The sequence below is a fragment of the Lingula anatina genome, chromosome 8, assembly GCF_051362555.1.
Source record: "Lingula anatina isolate TDL-2025a chromosome 8, LinAna3.0, whole genome shotgun sequence".
NCBI classification, from domain to species: Eukaryota; Metazoa; Brachiopoda; class Lingulata; order Lingulida; family Lingulidae; genus Lingula; species Lingula anatina.
The window spans coordinates 17616322-17638315 of NC_141774.1; the positions used below are offsets into that span (position 1 = coordinate 17616322).

The 21994-nt window shown below is 38.7% G+C and overlaps 1 protein-coding gene across 19 annotated transcripts in view; it reads left to right on the forward strand.

Moving 5' to 3' along the window:
- LOC106158743 (uncharacterized) overlaps positions 1 to 21573 on the forward strand; it is a 72958-nt gene extending 51385 nt beyond the window's left edge. For 18 of the 19 annotated variants that reach the window (XM_087019236.1, XM_087019242.1, XM_087019241.1 and 15 more), the window contains 38 exons: positions 144 to 320; positions 549 to 740; positions 1089 to 1268; positions 1516 to 1695; positions 1944 to 2129; positions 2537 to 2713; positions 3046 to 3234; positions 3473 to 3652; positions 3974 to 4153; positions 4491 to 4670; positions 5066 to 5254; positions 5823 to 6005; positions 6218 to 6397; positions 6714 to 6956; positions 7245 to 7421; positions 7665 to 7853; positions 8149 to 8328; positions 8638 to 8811; positions 9101 to 9280; positions 9632 to 9814; positions 10086 to 10268; positions 10660 to 10842; positions 11174 to 11353; positions 11673 to 11852; positions 12246 to 12425; positions 12711 to 12887; positions 13098 to 13292; positions 13629 to 13808; positions 14335 to 14508; positions 14947 to 15126; positions 15391 to 15579; positions 15921 to 16157; positions 16756 to 16932; positions 17060 to 17254; positions 17686 to 17865; positions 18176 to 18349; positions 18745 to 18924; positions 19386 to 21573. In XM_087019236.1, the coding sequence (XP_086875362.1) occupies positions 144 to 320; positions 549 to 740; positions 1089 to 1268; positions 1516 to 1695; positions 1944 to 2129; positions 2537 to 2713; positions 3046 to 3234; positions 3473 to 3652; positions 3974 to 4153; positions 4491 to 4670; positions 5066 to 5254; positions 5823 to 6005; positions 6218 to 6397; positions 6714 to 6956; positions 7245 to 7421; positions 7665 to 7853; positions 8149 to 8328; positions 8638 to 8811; positions 9101 to 9280; positions 9632 to 9814; positions 10086 to 10268; positions 10660 to 10842; positions 11174 to 11353; positions 11673 to 11852; positions 12246 to 12425; positions 12711 to 12887; positions 13098 to 13292; positions 13629 to 13808; positions 14335 to 14508; positions 14947 to 15126; positions 15391 to 15579; positions 15921 to 16157; positions 16756 to 16932; positions 17060 to 17254; positions 17686 to 17865; positions 18176 to 18349; positions 18745 to 18924; positions 19386 to 20971 (8429 nt within the window). In that variant the 3' untranslated portion in view covers positions 20972 to 21573. The remainder of the gene's footprint in view (positions 1 to 143; positions 321 to 548; positions 741 to 1088; positions 1269 to 1515; positions 1696 to 1943; positions 2130 to 2536; positions 2714 to 3045; positions 3235 to 3472; positions 3653 to 3973; positions 4154 to 4490; positions 4671 to 5065; positions 5255 to 5822; positions 6006 to 6217; positions 6398 to 6713; positions 6957 to 7244; positions 7422 to 7664; positions 7854 to 8148; positions 8329 to 8637; positions 8812 to 9100; positions 9281 to 9631; positions 9815 to 10085; positions 10269 to 10659; positions 10843 to 11173; positions 11354 to 11672; positions 11853 to 12245; positions 12426 to 12710; positions 12888 to 13097; positions 13293 to 13628; positions 13809 to 14334; positions 14509 to 14946; positions 15127 to 15390; positions 15580 to 15920; positions 16158 to 16755; positions 16933 to 17059; positions 17255 to 17685; positions 17866 to 18175; positions 18350 to 18744; positions 18925 to 19385) is intronic. The other variant, XM_087019252.1, reaches the window with a different exon arrangement.
- The last annotated feature ends 421 nt before the right edge of the window (positions 21574 to 21994 follow it).

Consider the following 21994-nt stretch of genomic DNA (forward strand, 5'->3'; position numbering starts at 1 on the left):
GGGCAATAATTTATATGATGTGTGATTTGATTAAGTTTGATACTGTCCATATGAAATCCATCCTTAAGAATATAATTTTTAAGGTTGCTTAAAATTGATAATTACATTTCAATTGTTGATTGAGATATGATCTCTTCTTCCAGCTGGGTGCCCCGCCCCTCCACAGGTAAACAATGCGGAGGTGGCCCTCCCCCCAGGGGGTCTATACCAGGGCACTGTGGTGACGTATTACTGCAGTGATAACTATGTACAGACTGGAGGAAGTAAGACACTGCGCTGTGAGAGAGGAAACTGGACAGGACAGAGAATTCAGTGTAGTTGTAAGTGTGAATAAGTATTCATGCATATGTGGGGATGGCTAATAGCAATTAAAATACTGTTCTAAGTTTGGCATTGTGATGTTGAATTGGAATTAACATTAAAATGTGTGTGCAGATTCATGTAGCATTTATTTTTGCAAATAAATATGAGTTCATATTGATATTAAAAAAAGTCTAAATTATATTATTTTATATATGACAGTTCATGATTATTGTTATTTTCTATAGCTGGCTGTGCTGGTTCCCCAGAGGTGGTTCCTAATGCAGAATTTACCACAACTTCATCTGAACCTTACCTAGAGGCTGCCGTCTTGACCTACTCCTGTGTCAGTGGCACTGCTAAGATTGGCGGAGCTGAGCAACTTGTCTGCCGCAGTGGAAAATTTACGTGGAATCAAGGGGGCGCTCTAGTGTGCCAGGGTATGGATTGATTGCTTTGTTTTGATTATCACACAAGCACATCCAAACACAATTATATCCAATCCAAACACAATCATTCCTAGACATCATGGCACAGCTAACACAATTACATTCCTGGTACAACTAATACGGTAATCAGATGACTTTGAAAAATGGTGTTTTATTATAGAAAGATTCAAGATATATGTGCAATCAAGCTAGAATTCTGAATTATCAATATGATGATCATTCATGTCCATGAAGATGACTTCTAAGCTGCATTTATTAGTCAGATGTGAAATATGTCAACTGCAAAGATAATGAAAATAAGTCATCCTCAAAATTTAAAAACATTGTATCTTATTACAGCTGGTTGCCAGGGAGCACCTCCCACCATACCACGTGCTACTCACAATGGCGCAGGTGGTCCATACCTACAGGGTACAGCAATTACGTACACATGCAACAGTGGATTTGTTGCAAATGGCGGCAGTCGCACTCTGACTTGTCGAGGAACAACTTTCCAGGGAGAGCCTTTACAGTGTGCAGGTGATGAGATATTTTGTATGTTCTTTGTCAGAGAGAGAGAGAGAGAGAGAGAGAGAGACCAAATGGTTAATAGAATATAGATAAAGATACTTTTGAAGTTTAAGAGTAGATGACCTCTAGAGAGTTGAATTTTTCACTTTTATTTGGCAAAAATGATGTCACACCATTAGTCACATAGGACACAACCATTTGTCTCATCCAACACAATCAAATGTCCCACCTAACACAATAACTTCTTCATTTCCAGCTGGGTGTGAGAGTCAACCACCTTCAGTTCCCAGAACAGTCAATAACGGCGGCAGTGGACCATATCTAACAGGACAAGTTGTCAGCTATAGCTGTGCTGCGGGTAACGTGGCAATCTCGGGAGATCGCGACCTCAGGTGCAACAATGGACCTTGGGTGGGAAACAGGCTGAACTGTCAATGTAAGCATCAGCTCTTGTGACTTGACCTTTTTATGAAATGAGTAAAATTTTATATATAGAACTGATGAATGAAGATGTGATATATTTGTAGGAGAATTTAAGTTTGTGAATTATTCGTTCCCAACTAGTAAGGGACCTGTATTTCTAAATGCAAACTTCTTAAACAGCCATGTGGTAGTAAAATATGATAGAAAGTACAGTAATGAATGAAAATCAGAATATAAATAACATTATCCATTCTTCAACAGCTGGTTGTAGTCAGAGCCTCCCAGAAGTCCTTGGCGGTGGTTATGTGGCCCCCACAGGTCCAGTGACGCAGGGGACACAGATCACATACAACTGCAGCCAGGGGTTTGTACAGGTGGCGGGTTCGTCCTCGCTGATCTGTAACAATGGAGTCCTGCAGTGGCAGGGGGGAGAGCTACAGTGTCGACGTAAGTATATAGCCAGAGAATAGATTTTAGGTGGTGTTGGGTGTGATAGGGGTTGGGGTTGGGTGTGATGGTGGTTGATTATAGAGATATCATTTAAAATGTTGCTGTGCGCTGGGGTTTATATATAGGTTAGAAGCTTTTTATAATTTACATGTATTATGAAGCTGTATATACAAAGACACAGAAGTGCATAAAAGTATGTGGTGCTTTTTTTATTTGAGTAATGTCTCTGCAGTATTATTCTGATAATTCCCTTCTTACTGTTTCTTTATTTATTCATTTATTCATGGATTCATTAATTCTGTCTCAGATAGTTTTTATCCAGTAAGTTTTTGAGAGAACCTTTTTGTGATGAAATTTTGACACCAAGTTGCCTTGGACATCAGATAATATTTTTCTCTTGCCAGCTGGCTGTACTGAAGTACCCACAATTCCCAATGCCAGGGTGAGAGCAGCAGCACCACCTTTCAGACAGAACTCCTTGGTCTTGTATGAGTGCAACCCAGGCTACATTCAGACTGGTGGCTCCATCTTTCTATCCTGTAACAATGGACAGTTTGTCGGACAAAATATAGTCTGTGAACGTAAGAAGAATCTTGATTTTTTTGGCACTTTATTGTGAAAAGCATTTGCTATTTTGAGACTTCAAACACATTTTTTTTTCTCTTTTGTAAATCAGAGAATTCTAGTACTTTGCATTTAAACATTGATTTTATAATTTGATCCTGTTTCCTTGTACAAAAAAGACATTCTTGATACATATTTTAAGTAGAAATGTTAATGGAGATAATTGATTTACTTTAAAAAATTACATTTCAAATCATCATTTTTGCACCAATTTTCACTCTTCTTATTAAAAAAAACAGTTTTCTTGATAACATGAACTGATGAATCATTAATATTCCATTTCGTGCAGCTGAAAAAATAGAATGTATCAGAGAGCCGCCATTGGTGGCTAATGCTGTCAACAATGGAGCAGGAGCACCTTATGCAGATGGCGCCACTGTCACCTATAGCTGTGCTGAGGGCTACGTCAAAGTGGGCGGGGGCTTGGAGTTGACATGCAGTAGGAATGAGTTTTTAGGGACCAGGATTCAGTGTGCATGTGAGTAACTGCTGAAACAAATTTAAGTATTTCCGCCCCTTATTTTGCTGATTATTTTGTTACTGTTTCATTAGTTAATTTTATCTTCATCTTGGGAAATTTTCATTTTTGAACCATTTTGTCTTTAGACGTGTGATTAAAAAAATCACAAATAACTTTAAACCAGCCTAGTTGAACTGAATTATTCAACAAAAAAAAAAATAAATAAAAAGCTTTTTTGTCCAATTTCCATTCCTAGCTGGCTGTAAGGAAGCACCATCTGTGGGTCAGAATTCAAACCGTAACCTTGGTGCGGCACCATATCTAGAGGGAGTCACAGCCCGTTATTCCTGTATCTCTGGTTATGTCCCCGTCAGTGGCCAGACCTCCCTCACATGTAGCAGTGGGACATTTCGTGGAGATCCACTTGTCTGCAGACGTAAGATTTACAAGTGGAGGGAAATTATATAAAATGATTGCTGCATTATCCCCTCACATACTTAAATGTTAGATTTGTGACTGAGTATTAGACTGAATTCAGTATAATTTGCAACGGCATAAACATATTGTCAATTTTTAGAGAGATATATATTTCAGTCTTTTGTCTCTGAAAAATGTGTCTTGGATTAAAGAATTGCCATAATAATCATAAATGAATACTTTATGAATGTCCTCAAATTTTAAATTTACAAAGTAATAATGAGAAGAAATTTTCCCTATGTAACTTATCTGTCTATAACATTATGGCTTGTCTTGTCAGGTGGTTGTAGTGGAACGCCCCCTACACCTCCGCTGACCAGCCATGACAGGACAACAGGACCCTATCTCCAAGGAGACATCATCACCTACCAATGCTTGCAGGGAAATATCAAAACATCTGGTGACACCCAACTTCGTTGTGATGGAGGGAATTTTGTCGGCCAAGCTCTTGTTTGTGAAGGTAGTTAAGATTCCTTGTAGTTTGTCATTGGATTTGAGCTTGAATAATAGAAATGGAATTCTCTCTTTTTTATAATTAGTATATTAAAGTGAACCAAATATATATTCAAAAGATTTAGATGCTCTTAAAGAACACATAAAATTATAAAGGAAATCTTTTCTACACATCAGGTAGTGGATGCAAGGTTCATCAAACATAATAGACTTTCCACTCATTGCTTTAAATTTTTTATCTTTTATGTTTGCACATGTTGAACATGTCTTTCTTTCTTAGAATTTGCAATTTTAATGTATAAAAAACATGATATTCAAAGAATTTTCCTTGTTTTTTTTACCAGCTGGCTGTTCAGGCAGCCCTCCATCTGTGATCAATGCAGACCTGAGTGCAGGCTCAGGCCCCTACAGGGAGGGGTATGTGGTGACCTACTCCTGCGCCACAGGGTACCTCCAGACTGGGGGACAGCGCTTCCTCACCTGCCGCAGTGGCTCCTTCCAGGGAGAGAGGATACGCTGTCAAAGTAGGTCAAGTTTTGGGCTGTATAGAAATGATATTGTTGCAGTTACGTAATAGCACATCCTTCACTTCCGAAATTGTGCTCAACTTCAGTATATAGTTAATACAGTTGTCCCTTTCTACATCCCTCTGTCTGTTCGTCCATCCATCCATCAACATTCATCAACCTCTATATAGTGTAAAACACTAACACAACACTGGTTTTATAGCATTTATTTTCTCTAAACATACACAAACAGAGCTAAACTACAGCCAAGTTTTGTATATAACTTAGAATGAAAAAAAAAATTAATGCAAACAAAGTTCACAGTGTACTGGTAGTACAACAATGCATTAAAAAAAGTTACTGTAATAATCAACACTGGCACTGGTTTCATTCTTTCTCTTTCACCTTCACAGGTGGATGTCCCAACCAGCCTCCACAGATCCCCAATGCGGTCATGTCAGGTGTGATCAGCCAGCCATTCTTACAGGGCAGCTCTGTCAGCTATGTGTGTAACCTGGGCTTTGTGTCTGCCACCTCCAGCTCTATGTCCATCACATGCCAGCAGGGACAGTGGGTGGGCATGGAGAGTATTAGATGTCAAGGTAATGTGTTAGCTGTGACAGTGTATTAGGTGTGACAGTGTGTTAGGTGTGACAGCAAGGACAGTGGGTGGGCATAGAGAGTATTAGATGTCAAGGTAATGTGTTAGGTGTGACAGTGTGTTAGGTGTGAGAGTGTGTTAGCTGTGACAGTGTGTTAGGTGTGACAGTGTGTTAGCTGTGACAGTGTCTTAGTTGTGACAGCAGGGACAATGGAGGCATGGAGAGTATAAGATTTCATTGTAATGTGCTAGATGTGACATTATGTTGGGTGTGACAACATGCTAGACATTGCAGTGTTATTTGTATGGCAGTTTAACCATTCCTTTTTCAAAATATAGAATAGGTAAAAAATCTGTGATATGGAACACACTGAACAGAAAAAAGTTCTTGGATGTAATTTTGCTGACAGCCAGTAAAGTTTTATTTTAAAAATCATTTTGTAATAATAATGGCGGTTTTTTTTTTATCAAATTGGTAAAAGGAGACTAATCAGTGTTCATGATCATTATAATGGTATTGTCAGCCACACATGTTACAAATAACATGATGTTATATCTAACTGCTTCAGCTGGATGTAGTGACAGTCCTCCCTCTATCCCCTTTGCCACCCACAATGGCCGCAACGAGTCATCCGTCCAAGGTACCAGGGTCACTTACACGTGTCGGAATGGATTCATCGCAGTGCGTGGAAGTCGAGTCTTAATGTGTGGCAGCAGTGGAGGTTATGAAGGCGAGAGACTTGTCTGTCAACGTAAGTGATTTTACGAATCATAAGTTAAAAGGAAACACTGAATTGAAGTAAGCAAAGAGTTAAGCATCCATTAAATATTGAATTTCTGATATTTTTTATTGTATATGAGCTAATTATTGCGAGAATGATTATTATTTGTTTGCTGTTTCATGAAAACAGATACATTAAAGTTATAATTTTCTTTAAGTAATGTATTCAAAACACACTTCCAGCTGGGTGCGATAACGAGCCGCCATCAATTTTTGGAGCAACTAACGATGCTAGTGGTGCCCCCTATCAGCAGGGTCATAGAGTGAGGTATTCCTGCACCACAGGCAATGTTGCCATTAATGGCAGTGATGTTCTTACCTGTAATGCAGGTACATGGGAAGGCCAGAGACTACAGTGTAGACGTAAGTTCAGTTGTGTTAGGGAGCATTTCACTTTAAATTTGAATTATAAGTACAAGTATCATTATGAGATGTATAAATAGGTTTTTGGTTTGTTATTATTATTATTATTTTTGTAGTTTTTGTTCTGTTCCATTTTTTTAATCACTTTACATACATTTTTTACAAAATTATTTTGTCTTTTATTTATTTATTTACATTTATTTTAAATGCTTTTAAAGTTTTTGATTTATTTCCTAATATTTTTTCCCAAAATCTTTTCTTTGTTAAAATTTTCGATGCCTTCATTTATCTTCTTATTATTTAATTTTTTACTCAGCTGGTTGCTCCCAGAATCCACCTTTCATCTTTGGTGCCTCTTTTGTGGTCCCCGGGGTACCCACCCAGGGGTCTACTGGCCCCCAGGGGTCAAGCGGTCCACTAGGACCTGTGTTACCTGCCTATGTCCTGCAGGGCACACAGATTCAGTACACGTGCGACACAGGAAGAGTGCGTGTCTCTGGCTCCCTCACTCTCACATGTGATAATGGTATATATGTTGGAGAGAGGATAAAGTGTGAATGTAAGCAAAAATAATTTTTATTTTTTATATATGCATTGATTAAGTTAGCATGTGATTTTAACCAGGTTTCTTGAATTGAAAGTTGATTTGAATATTTTGTTATTAATTCTTCAAATGTATGTTATTTTATGTTTTTCATATTAATTAAAATCACCAATTGCCATAAATACATTTAGTTTCTTAACAGTTGCTTTTGTCAGTCTTTAAGAAATTACTGTCAGATTTGTGCCTTACTTTAATTGGTAAAATGAGTTTGTGCCTGTTTCCAATCAAACATTAAATTTACAGTGGGCTGTGTGAGTGCACCTGTCATCCCCAATGCTGTTATCAGTGTGGGTGAGGCACCATACCTACGAGCAGAGACCGTCACGTATGCATGCGCCGAGAGATACATCAAGTCAGGAGGACAGGAGACACTGGTGTGTGGACGCAATGGTTTTGAGGGAGAAAGACTTCAGTGTGAACGTAAGTTGACCGAGCTTTGACAATCACATTCTTTTGAATTACAAACAGAGCGTCAGTTATGAGGACATTGCACCTTTTAATACTTGGATTTTGTGTGGTGAATTGATATGTATGAGGCCCAAAATTTCATAACATACATTTTTTTAATTCATTGGGAATTCACACATTGTAAGGTATTCATTATCCTGTCTATCATTATTTACAAAACAAACTAATGGTGGCTGTCATTGTTCATCGTTTCAGCTAAAATTGTTGGTTGCTACCAGGAGCCTCCCTCTCCAGCCAATGCCGTCAGCAGTGCCACAGGTTCCCCATACGCAGAAGGTGTCACCGTCACCTACAGCTGTGCCACGGGTTATGTAAAGATCAGCGGAGACAGCAGCTTGACTTGCCGTAATGAGCAGTGGCAAGGAAGTAACATTGTGTGTAGAGGTAAGGGTGAGCAGAGAGGGTCAGTTTACCAGAATTATTCATTTCAGCCATCTGTCAATTTGATAGGTTTGTAGCTTATAGCATATAAAGGTATTATGTATCTATATATCACAGTGCAATCCACTTGTCACCTTTATCCCAAAGACTTTCCTATCAAAATATCAAACCCATCATTATTTTCATGTTATCTCACCCAATACATCACAGTGCCTCACTTAGCACATTCACTTAATGTATCCCCAAAATGTTATCACAATATCTCACCTAACACATTATATATTATATCTCATTCCAGAGGGCTGTCCGTCCAACCCACCAGATGCACCCTTCGCCACATATCAAGCTGGCTTTATCCCCCGTCTTGAGGGCAGTGTCGCCACCTATACTTGTGTACCTGGTACAATCCAGGTGGGCGGGGACAGGGTGTTGGAGTGCATTGATGGACAGTTCAGGGGGCAGCTGATTCAGTGCCAAGGTTTGTATGGGAATCATCAGATTTAGAAGGATTGACATTTATTATGAAAGACATATTTTACACTGACTGTGATAATTTCAAATTTGTGAAGATGTTTTTTTCTATTTTAGTGATAACATTTTATGATTTATTTGTGTAAAATGATATCCAGCAGTTGTTAGGACTTTGTTTACCACAAATATGCATATTGACCAAAATAAGATATGACTGTGAATTAGTCTGTAAATTTTCTTCATGTTGATAACATTTCTGTATAACAATTAAACAGATAAAGAAAAAATTCAAAGACAACCTCAAAATCATTTCTAGCCGGCTGTGGGAATCCACCCTCTATCACTAATGCCATAACATCATCGAGTGGACCCTATACTGAGGATTACATCGTGACTTATCGCTGTGCAGAGCGTTACATCCAAACAGGTGGTGACAGCAACCTACGCTGTCAGAGGGGAAGCTACGTGGGCCAGAGGATTGTTTGTGAACGTACGTGTAGGAAAGTTTTTTTTAGAGTTCTTGATGATATTTCTTAATTTCATGATTTTTTAAATGATTTAACTAGAATTATGGAACAAGTGGGATAGGTTTAAGAGATAATGATAGAACTTATTTGTAATTTGAATTTCATTGGTGATGTCTCCATACTGGTAATTAAGTAATGACTGTCAAACCCTGCAGTACATATTTATCATTTACATGACAAAATTTCTTGTGATAACAATTTTAGCCTGTCAGTTGTTTTCTAAAATAAAGCCATCTTTTTGGTATTTTACAGCTGGTTGCCTTGGCAACCCACCTGAGGTTCCATTCGCTGCCCATGACATTGTGTCTCCTCCATATCGCAGTGGACTGACAGTCAGCTATGGCTGCACTACAGGATATGTCAGGGTCAGAGGGGACACCTCCCTCACCTGCAGAAATGGGGTGTTTGAAGGCACTGTTATTGACTGTAGAGGTCAGCACTGTTTTTTGTCAAATTTTTTCATTATGAGTTGTGATAGTTGTACTGTATTGTTTCTTTCTATTGTTTTAGTCAAATTTGTAGTTATTACTCAAAAGTAAATTTGCAACAGACAGTGATATGTTTCATATTATCCAAAGCTAAATTTGGTTACAATTATAGCAAAGTCAATGAGCCCAGCAACACACATCTGCTAAGTTATCACCACAGAAATTATTGAACAACTTGTACTTAATGTATAGTAATGTAGCCCTTAATGTCACACCAAAACACAATCATGCTGTATAACACAATCTTTTGTATAACACAATCATGTATAACACAATCTTCCTACCTGTATTACAGCTGGCTGTGCTGGCAGCCCACCTACCATCCCTAACGCAGAGCTGCTGACTGTTGGACAAGGACCATTCCTAGAGGGAGACACTGTACGATATGGTTGTAGCTCTGGTCGAGTGTCCATAGGTGGTGATGCTGTTCTCAGGTGCAGAAATGGCATCTGGGAAGGCAGACGCCTACAGTGTGATGGTAGGTTCTTTTTGGCTTTATCAATTTAGATTTTCCTCAAACTTTTTGATAGTTTATTGTTTACAAAATTTCTTTTACACTTGATTGGTAGAACCTGTAATAAAAATAATTTATACTAAAAATAAAATCCTAGAAAAGGAATTTGATTTTCTAATGCCCATACTGAACTCATTTTAATAATTAACTATTTTCATGTTTGTGAAATTTTAAACAATTTGCAAAAAAAAAAAAAAAAAAATAGACATTTAAAAAAAAATTGGCTCTTTTTCAGTTGGCTGCCTCCAACAGCCTCCCAGTGTTCCCAACACCAAGCTGGTGGCGGCCTCTAGTGGGCCGTATCCCAATGGCGCCGAGGTGGAGTATAGCTGTGTGGACAACATGGTCATGGTGTCAGGCAACAGAATGAAGTCTTGTAATGGCGGAGAGTGGGTCGGCGCCTCCATGGTCTGCAGACGTGAGTGGAAGGAATTTAGAATATGGAAGCAGATTTAGGCTGTGAACATATGTCTGTTCTGGAAAATGGGTTAGAATAATCCAGAATGACTTACTGATTTCGATGTCAGCCTGCATCTGTTAAGATTAGCATATCGAATTTTTATTTTTCTTTTGTGTTACCTTGTGTGGTAGCACTGCAGTTTACAACTGTTAATAAGAAAACTGTTCATTCCAATTAAAATCTGGTTTTTTGTCCATATGAAAAATGGCCAGGATATTTGTTTCATTGCCTGCACTGATATTTCTGCTTTAGACTTTCATCAAAGTATATCAAGTTTTATACACCTATCATAATTATATGATACATTTGAAATGAAGTAATCAACTTCCTTATCATTCTGCATTTTCAGCTGGTTGTTCAGCATCTCCTCCTGTTGTGGCAGGTACCACAAACGATGCAAGTGGCGGCCCCTATGAACAGAACTCTGTGGTGACGTACTCGTGTAATTCTGGCACTGTACAGACAGGTGGTAACGCCGCCCTGGTGTGCGGGAGTGACGGCGAGTGGGCGGGGTCTCTTATTATTTGTGCAGGTCAGTGTGCCCAGAAGTTTGACAGTAAGGACTCAGTGTTTTTAATGGGGAAATTTGTGAATTTTACAGAGACTGTAACATACAATTTTAAGTCTTGAATTCTTAAAGTTAGCACATTCCAATTGAGTGGTAGCAAAAAACTGTAAGGCACCACAAATGCTACACAGAAAGAAATATTTTTGTGATAATGACAATGAATCAATAAGTTGACAGTAATTATTTAAGATAAATATGAGTCCAGTAATAGATTAACATTCATGTAAAACATGACAGGATGACTAATTATCAACTATGTGGTGTAACCACTTATTTATTCATTCATTTCTATCAGCTGGCTGCACTGAGGCGCCCCCTATAGTACCACGTACTACCAACAATGCAGGACCAGGACCATATGTTAATGGGGCCAGCGTGACCTACTTCTGTGCCAGGGGAAATGTCGCTGTGAGTGGGGACACCACATTGACCTGCCGGGATGGGAATTTTGTAGGAAGACATCTTGAGTGTGAACGTGGGTATTGACTCTATAAAGTGACATTGTTATACTTAACTTTGTTTAAAATAAGTTTCTTCAACGTGTTTCTGATATTAAAGTTTACCTATTGTGAGAAACAATTTCTTCATTTAAAGCAATATTGGGATGTAAAGTCCCCTTATTTTCTGGTATTGCACTGGTACATGTGCATAAATTTATTATTTTTATCATTTTATCATTTTAATTGACATACCAAATACCTACTAGTTTTTCTGTATCCATATTTCCATATATTAAATGTAAAAATTCAACTGTTCAACATTAGCTTAAATGATCATAATTGACAATATTGTAGCTGGCTGTGCTGAGATGCCCCCTGATGTCCCCCTGTCTGTCTACCTGTCCTCCCAGTCAGGGGTCTACCTGGAGGGGCAGCAGGTTACTTACCTGTGTATCAGTGGGACTATTAAAGTGTTTGGAGGGATCCTCACCTGTAGAGGCGGGGTGTATGAGGGAGAGAGGATTGTCTGTCAAAGTAAGAAGTTTGTTTATATTCATTTATGAAATGTTGTGGGGAATTTTAATGTTGTTTCGAAAAGGTATATGAAATGATTATTTTCTTTAAGGGTGTTTTATTATTTTTTTTCATTTGTATTTTATTCTTGGTAATTAATGTTTTAATAGTAAAACACAATAATTAATTTTTTTTACTTCTTAAAAAGTACATTAAAATTAAGATTTTATTGTTATTTTTTATGGTATTATTTTCTTATTATTTGATTAGGACTGAAGTGATATTTTGTGAACATCAAGAATTATGTCAGTTAGTTTCATTAAATTTAAATAAAATTATGATTTCATTTTAAGTTTCATGTGGACAATTTTGTCAAAAAATTCTTTCTACAATTTTCACAAAAAATATTTCCAGGAGGATGTTTGCAGTCTCCTCCAACCATCACCAATGCCATCTTGGAGACTGAAAGCAACAGAATTGTAGAGGGCACTAAGATCAGTTACAGATGCCGGGAAGGATACATAAAGATTGGTGGTGACAGTGAGCTGACATGCAGCAATGGTGAATTTGAGGGAGCAAGGATTGTCTGTGCAGGTATGGCATATTTATAAAATTCACAGTCAGTAGACAAAAATGTTGTCATATAATTAGGTAATAATGTTGGGTATGCAATCTCCATTTGTGCCTCCAATAAAGTTATTTATGACCATTGAAGCAAATTTTGGACAAACGGGACTTTTTGTGACCTTCAAAGCACATTTTGCACAAGAAAATGTTTTGTATCTGTCAGAAGATGAAGGAATATTGTTTTGTTGTTAGTTTAATAAAACTAGACAACAACTAAGTAAACTGTAATCTTTATTCCTATAAATATTTAAGCTGGCTGCACTGGGGCACCCCCTTCACTTCTCTATGCCACACACAATGGTGTCGCCCCCTACACTGAGGGTGAAGTTGTTACATATAGTTGTGTTGACGATGCTCGTCAAACTGGAGGAAGTAATACTCTGACCTGCCAACAGGGGGAGTTCAGGGGCACAAGGATTGTTTGTACAAGTAAGCAACTTCTTTCTTTCTAGCTAATAGTGAAAGTGTGTAAGAGTTAAAAATAAAGTTCCTGTATTTGATACAGTGTTTTAAAAGGGAAAATATCAGGAAAAAAGTAACATTTTTTCTTGTTTTCCTCTCTTTTTACCAGTTTCTCTCTCCATTTCTGAAATTTAAATAATAATAATTTATTATGCATTTGATTTATTTTAATTCCAGAGGACACTATCCCAACAAACACATGCTCAATGCCACCTAGTGTGCAGTTTGCAGTGCATAACGCAGAAGGCAGCCTGTTCACAGATGGCGCTGTGGTCACCTACAGCTGTGTGTCAGGTTATCTCCAGATTGGCGATGATACTGAGCTGACATGTAGAAATAGACAGTGGGTCGGCACTCTTATACAGTGTGCAGGTATTAAGTTTCATCTTTTTGAATGATTTTTTTAAATGTGTGTCTTGGTATGTGGTTTGAGGTTCCTTTGGTTACATTTGCATGGTCCCATATCTTTATGCAAATCTCTTTTGATGGATGGATTAGGAATTACTCAACAAAGTATTTAAACAGGACACATAACCTCCCCAAAAACAAAGTGTTCCTCTATTGTTAAAAGATGCACTGGTGACTGTTTAACTTACGGATACCATATCTTGGTCTAAATGTGACCACCAAACAAAGTTTGGTCTGATACCTCCCTTAACAACACAATTGTATTTTCATTTATTTATTTATTTATTTATTTATTTCCAGCTGGCTGCGTGGTGACCCCTCCCAATGTGGTCAATGCGGTGTTCACCGTACCCTCCTCTCCCTACGTGGAGGGTATGAGGGCCAACTACACCTGTACTGATGGCTATTACAGGGCCAGTGGAAGCTACAACTTACTCTGTTCTGGTGGCTCTTGGGTAGGACAGAGGATAGTGTGTCAGCGTAAGTACTGCCCTGTCCTTGGGTCAGATATAGCAGGTTTCAGTGATAATGCTATGTAAGTCAGTCAGTTATGTTTTACATTAGTAAAGTTTTAAACTCTTATTGCAGTCCAATTGATGATGATGCATCTCTCTCAGACTTCCTCTGAGATGGACTGAAATATCTGGGAGAGAGAGAGAAAGAGAAAGAGAGATACAAAAATGTCTATTAAACAAAATCTAAGCCTATTTATAATATGTTAAAGATAATTATTTAGTCAATTAAGTTATTCAAGCAATACAGTCAGTGAAAGTAAAAAAAAAAATCTATTTTCAATGTACTGTATCACTGAGTGTCATGGTGTCCAAGTGATTGTGTTAATGTTGTGGTTGTAACAAATACAGCTCCATCAATATACTTGGGAAACATCAATAAATTATGCCTCGTACATGTACATGTATCTGCCTTACATGTGGATGAATCTTGCTGTAACGCATTATTGAAATTTCTTGATTCCATCATTTAATCTGAAGTAAAATTATTTCAGCTGGTTGTAAAGATGCCCCCAGCATCCAACACACCTTCAGAACTGGAGATGGTCCCTATAACAATGGCTACTCTGTCAGCTACACATGTCAGGCAGGATTCATTGAGACACATGGCTCTAGAGTGCTGACATGTCAGAATGGAATCTGGATGGGAGAGCTGCTGGTCTGCCAGGGTGAGTGGGATTGTGTTAGTTGTGACATTGTCAAGGGTAATTGTTGGGTGAGATACTGTTCTGCCAGGATGATTTCGACATTGTGGTATGTGTGATTTCTTGTGTTAGTTGAGATGTTTCTCTCAGGGTTGGTATTTTAAAAGTTTGTTCTCTATGGTTATGTGGTATTTTGTCACCTTTGGTAGTTTTAATGTAAAGTGTTGAGTACTTCTTTGTTTTGAAGAATGATGTTGCTTTGTAAGACATGGCTTTTTTCCATGAATGTTTATTTTAGCCAAGTATTTACTTACTACATAATCAGCTGAAAATTGGTTGTTTGATTTGGTCTGAATTGAATTTCAAGAGATGATGATGTTAACTATTAAGTATAATGTAATGTTTTTTTTCTGTTTTAATTAAATTTTGATAAATGTTTAATCATATTTTGTTAACTTTCAGCTGGGTGCTCAGGTCCTCCCCCTACCATTGCAAACACTGTGTTAGTGTCAGTGTCCACGCCATATGTAGAGACCACTATCGCCACCTATAGGTGTGCTTCTGGATACCAAAGGAGTAGGGGCAGCTTCACATTGGTCTGTAGGAACAGCAACTGGCAGGGGGCACTGTTACAATGCACAGGTAACTGAGAAATTCAATATAGATTGATGACTGATTATAAAACATACTTCTTTTCCTTGTTTCTAATGTGGTTAGCAGTTTTATAAAATGAGATATGATATTAAGAAGGATTTGTGCCATTATGGTGTCAATTTCCTTCAAACTTAAAGCTGCATTTTAATCCAACATATGTTGTCTAGATATTTTCATCATTCAGACTTTTGTATTGTTATGAATGATTAGTATCATTTATTTATGTTTATTATTTTTATAATCTATTAAAAGGCGCAGACACAGACAGTTGCAGTGAGCCCCCCTTTGTCACTGGAGCAACCAATGATGCCACTGGTGCCCCCTATGCACAGGGTCAGCTTGTGCGCTATTCCTGCACTACTGGAAATATACCAGTAGGTGGCGCTGAGGTGTTGCGGTGCCAATCTGGTGCATGGGTGGGAGAAATTCTACAGTGCCAAGGTAATTTAGTCCTTTTCCAAATATTATTTTTTGGATGGGTCCTTTGGCTTATATCACAAAGCCACTTTATATCAAGGTTGTAAGGGCATTAATATTGTGAGTACATAAAATCTCATGAAATAGGTCCAAGGGGATGGTATCACTGAAGTGTTTTAGACCAAAATTTAGTCTTAATTTATTGGAATGACAAAAGATTTATTTACTTTGGATTGTAAAAACAATATGTGCAGTTGTCAACTTAAATGGTGCTGAATATTGTTCTTAAACAGTAACTGTAGTGCTTGATTCGTCAGAAAAGCCAAGTGCAGTGCTCCATTTCAATAATCAAATTTCTTTCTCAGCGGGATGTGCCGAGCCACCACCTTTCATCTTCGGTGCCACATATGTTGGGGCACCAATCATTGGGATGACAGGACCACAGGGGTCCACCGGCCCCCAGGGACTCCCTCCTCCGCCCTATGTCACCCAGGGGACTCAGATCCAGTATACGTGTGACGTGAGAAGGGTCCAGACTGGAGGATCCAGTGTGCTTACCTGTAACAATGGGAACTATGTGGGAGAGAGGATACGCTGTGAACGTGAGTGGGAGTTCTGGATTTCTTCAATCTTGTTGTACTTTGAGAAGAAAATCCTTTGGATTTATGTGGCAATTTTGGTGTGGTATTTAAGCCTTGTAGATCCCCAATATAGACTTTGAGCCTCTTTGAAGCTTGCATTTTCACTTTGTTTCAAAGTTCACTTTTGTTTTACTTCTATATCAGTGTTGAATTATTTTAAATTGTTCTTCAAAGATATTTTCCTGTTATTCTTCATCAGACATCTTTTTTTTTTTATTTTGCTCTTTTGTTTGTCTGTCAGTCTGCATCTGACTCTGTCTGAAGGTCTCTCTGTGTTCTCACATAATCACAGGATAGTGCCTAGATGATGGTTGTGGTTCAGTTGAGATAATAATATAGTACATGTATGACATGCCTTCAAAAAGACTTGGTCAAAAACTTGATAAGGTAAAGGAGACTGTTAGCAGTATAAATTCCAGGATTGCAATTGTCTTGCTGCTTCTAAAAGTATTATGCTTTGATTTATCATACTGTCAAATAACATCAAATATAATGTAATCAGATTTGCTTAGGTGAGCGTATTTATTTTGATATATAATATACCATTAATACATTTCAGTTGGATGTAGTGGTACTCCACCATCAATAGGGTTTGCCATCCATGATGGTAGTGCCCCCTATAGGGAGGGAGATGTTATTACATACAGCTGTGTTGAGGGAGCGCGTCAAGTAGGTGGCAGTAACTCTCTGACCTGCCTCCAGGGGGCATTCCAGGGCACAAGGATCATTTGTCAAAGTAAGTTAAAAATTTTAAACACTTCTTTTTGTTCTTATGTTACTTTTTTAGAATTTATCATGTTAAGCCATCCATGAAAACAAATAACAAACAAAATTCATGAAAATTATTCTTTTATATTTTCCAGGAAATGTAACCCCAAGCAATCAGTGTTCAGTGCCACCTACAATTATGTTTGCTCAACACAATGGAGTTGGAACTTTATTCACAGATGGCGCTGTTATCACATACAGTTGTGTTTCATCCTATGTCCAGATAGGTGGAGATGCAGAGTTGACCTGCAGGAATAGACAGTGGGTGGGAAGCCGTATTCAGTGCACACGTATGTGTTCATTATTGCCCTGCCTGATTTAGGAGCAGTAGATTATTTTCAATATTTAAGTTGACAAAGGGGTTTATAATCTGTACATCATTAAGATGGGTTTTGATTTTGTTTATATGACACTGCTTGTAAATGTTAAACAGAATTTCAAGAAAGAAAAAAATATAAAATTTCTTGTTGTTAATTGTAGTCATTTTCATTCTTATTTATTAACATATTTTTTGTTTATTTTCTTTTGTGTATCTTTACATCGTTTGTTTATTATGTATTTGCATATATTTGTCTGTTTATTTATTTATTTATTTATTTATTTATTCAAATATTATTATTTTCTTTTGTGTTTCTTTACACCATTTGTTTATTTATTACATATTTGCATATATTTGTCTGTTTATTTATTTATTTATCCATTATTTATCCAATGTTTCCAGTTGGCTGTGTAATGGCACCCCCAGAAATCATGAATGCAGTGTACACCATAGAGCAGGCACCCTATGTGGATGGTATGAGAGCAGTGTACTCCTGTAGTGAAGGCTTCTACAGGGTCAGTGGGAACTTCAACTTGATGTGCTCTGGAGGCTCTTGGACTGGTCAGAGAATAGTGTGTCAGCGTAAGTTTTTAGTACCAGATTAGTATTATAATTTTAGGGTCTTTAAGTCAAAGTGCTCTTTAAGAAATTATTATGAATCGCTTAAAATGCAGTTTATCATAATAAAATACTTTTGAGTTCAAAGATCAGGGATGAGATTTGTCCAACTATTTCCAATATTTAGAGGCCAAACAAGGTATTTCTGAGATCAGTGGGGGTTTGCCATAAAAACGGGGAGAGGGGTATGTCTGGCCTCCATGTAATATTTTTAGACCTTTTCACTAAATGTCAGTCTCATCACTGGCTCACCAATGTCAATATTTGATTACAGCTGGCTGTAAAGAGGCCCCCAGCATCCAACACACCGTCAGAACTGGAGATGGTCCCTATAACAATGGCTACTCTGTCAGCTACACATGTCAGGCAGGATTCATTGAGACACATGGATCTAGAGTGCTGACATGTGAAAATGGAATCTGGATGGGAGAGCTGCTGGTCTGCCAAGGTGAGTGGGATTGTGTTAGTTTGGGTGAGATAATGGTCTGCTAGGGTGAGTGGGATTGTGTTAGGTGTGACATTGCCAGGGTTTTTGTGTTGGGTGAGATACTGGTCAGTCAGGAAAGGTCAAGTATGAATTCTTGGAACTGCATTCTCATCATTGCTTTGGATTGGAATAAGCTTGCATGTATTTGGAAAAATATTATTTAGCTCTTGAAATTTGGTTCATTGATGTTGCAACTTTAGCCTGTTTCCTTTCTTAATTAACAATATATGAACACAATTTTGCTGGAGACTGTGTTTAAATATAATCAAAAGATACACATAGATCCGACTATGTCCTCTGTTAGTATACAGAATAGCCGCAGGATGAAAATGCATTGATTTCTGTTGAAATTTCAGATGGTTGCTTACAACACCCACCAACCCTGCCCAATGCTATATTATCATCTGTGTCCACTCCATATGTAGAGACTACTATCGCCACCTATAGGTGTGCTCCAGGGTATCAAAGAACTGCCGGCAGTTACATGTTAGTCTGCATGAATAAAAACTGGCTAGGAGCACCTCTGCAATGCTCAGGTAAATATGTGTATCATTTTTGTAAAAAATCAGTTTCTCTATGCATTTCCCAAAAGTCATAAATTCAAAACTCTTTTTCAGAAACCTTTAAGCTCCTAAGCTGACCCAAATTATATATGGCATAAAACCTTAATCAGACTTTGATGCAAAATGGACTTTTTCTGACCAAGAGAGCAGTCCTTTTTTTTTAATTCCCTTGAACCACACTGATTGTGGGCCTGTAACAGTAATAACTGAGGGCATGCCAAAGCACTATTTATAATAAACATATGCAGGTCAATGTAGTAGTCTACTGACTTTTTGCATCTTTCTCATTTGACATACCACTAAAACCTTTGAGGTATCAAATACATTGTGTATATGTCGAGCACATTTCTAGTATCTGGTATGTCCTTAAGGTGTCATATGTTTGTATGTGAATATGTGGAACACATTTCTAGTATGCGACTTCATCTTTTCAGCTCTTGGAAGTGTCCAGGGTGTAGGAGTCATAGGTGGCAACACTTTGTCCCCCTTTCTGAATTTCCCAAGCTTCACAAGGCAGCCTCTGGCATTCCCAGTCACAGAGAGCCCACTCACTGTGGGGACCACTGTGGGGAGAAGCTCCACGGGGGCGGGGGCAGGTGGCACAGGTGGAGGAACGACTGGAACTGGTTCTGGAACTGTAGGATCTGGTTCTGGTACTGTTGGATCTGGTACATCAGGCTCAGGAACAATTGGATCCAGTTCTGGTGGAGTTGGTTCTGGTTCTGGAATGGCAGGATCTGGAAGTGGATCTGGAAGTGTTACTGTGATTGGACCTGGTTCAGGCTCAGTTGGAATTGGCATTGGTTCATCAGGAGGCGGAGCTGGTACAGGAGGAAGTGGAGGTAATTTGGGTGGGACAACCATCATTGGAGGAACAGGAGGTAGTTCAAGTGGGACAACCATTATTGGAGGAAGTGGAGGTAGTTTGGGTGGGACAACCATCATTGGAGGAACTGGAGGTAGTTCGGGTGGCACAACCATCATTGGAGGAACTGGAGGTAGTTCAGGTGGGACAACCATCATTAGAGGAACTGGAGGTAGTTCGGGTGGGACAACCATCATTGGAGGAACTGGAGGTAGTTCGGGTGGCACAACCATCATTGGAGGAACTGGAGGTAGTTCAGGTGGGACAACCATCATTGGAGGAACTGGAGGTAGTTCGGGTGGGACAACAATTATTGGAGGAACTGGTGAAACTGGCCACTGGCATGTCTACAATGTAAACACAGGTGTTCTTGGTCCACTGCCTGGTCAAACAGATGGGCACTGGCATCTAAATGGAGGTACTGGCCAGACCACTGGTCAGTCACAAGGACAGGCCTCCAGTACAGGACACTGGCATGTGTACAACTACAACAACCCTCCTACTTCAAACAGTGGGGCCTTCAATACTGGGATCCCTGCATTTAATTATGGATCACAATATGGTGGCAGCGGTGGGTCGGGCACCTTAGCCTCAGGCACAGGTGGCACTGGTTACATCTTGGTTGGTACCCCAGGAAATCAAAGGTGGGTGCTGTCGGGCAGTGTGGGTGGAACTGGAGGGTATAATTACTACAGCAGCACTGGCACAGTGAATGGTGGTTACATTGGTGGCACAGGAACTATAAGAATCTACCACAATGGACCTGATGTGGTTCTTGGCAGCACCTCAGCAGGAGACACTGTGAACAGTGAAACTGGCACGAGAAATGATGGCACCACAGGAAGTGGTTCCAATGAAGGAGGAAGCACCACAGGAGGAAGTGGTTCCTCTGGTTTTCAAAGCAGCACAGGAGTTGTGAGCCCAGGAATGATCGGTTTCCGCCCAAGCGGTGGGACAGACCAACCCACTCCAGGTGGAACACAGGGCGAAACTGGCTCAAGTAACTCTAAGCTGGCCAATAGTATAATAGGTCAAAGTTCATTAAGTGCATTTGGTGTGTTCCCTGGGATGTCCCCCTCTGTCTGGCCAGGGGGGTCAAGTGGTCCAAGGTCAAGGGTCAGCAGGTCGACAGAGACTGAGGTGTCACAGGACTAGACATTGTTGAGATGACTCTTATCAACTTACATTTATGCTCATTTGTATTTTGATTTGTAGATAACAAGTTATAAGCTCTGCTTACTGTAGTTGAATGATCTTGTGGATAACATGTAATTTATGGTCACTTTCAGTACTGTGCATTTTCCTAGTCCACTGGGTAGTTCTTAGGACACAGTTGATGTATCTTACTTTGTTCTAGTAAGGGACCCAGAAAAAATGTAGCCTACTTGATATTAATGTAAGATGTGTCATTCATTTGAGGATGCTGTAAAATTCAATTGCTGAATCAACAATTTTCCTTAAGGTGCACTTGAACCTGGCATAGTAATACCGTCATCCGTGTGTTTGGAAATCTCCAAATGGTGTTCCTGACTTAAAACATATTATCAATTTTTGTAAAGATTACCATTTTTCAGCATGAAAAAGCCTTAGTAAAAGGGGGTAAAGAAATGTACCTAATAATTACTTATTTCTTTGCTTCGATCATGGTAACTGTAATTACTTAATATCCCAATTTGGCATCTAACGGTGTATATTTTATGATTGTCTGAATATTTTTGTATGGGCAATATTATTTTGATTATACTGCTTCCCAGAGACACTGAATTTCTGTTATTTCTAACAAGAGATATGGAGAAAGAGAGTGTGAAGTAAAAAACGTTAAACATGGACTCGGTGGTAGGTTACAGAAATAATGGGTGTTTTTTAGATTTGTAAACGACAGTTCTGTCTCTCTTCTTTTTCAAAACTTGCTCGAGGTCTTCAATAGTGTATCCAGGGTTAGGTTATCTTCCGTTATCTTTGGATTTTTGATAAGATGATATCGTACTGTCGATTGGCCTGAAATACCATATCAGAGCGGTCACGCCTCTTTATCTGTATACAGGTATTGCGGTATTATCTGAGGAATGCAATACATTGGGAGTTTCTGTCTAAAAATCTGATATAAGATGATATGATGTCGTCAAAAATAGCATTCTAGTATGGTTAGGCCACACTTTTTTAATTTTATGGATGACA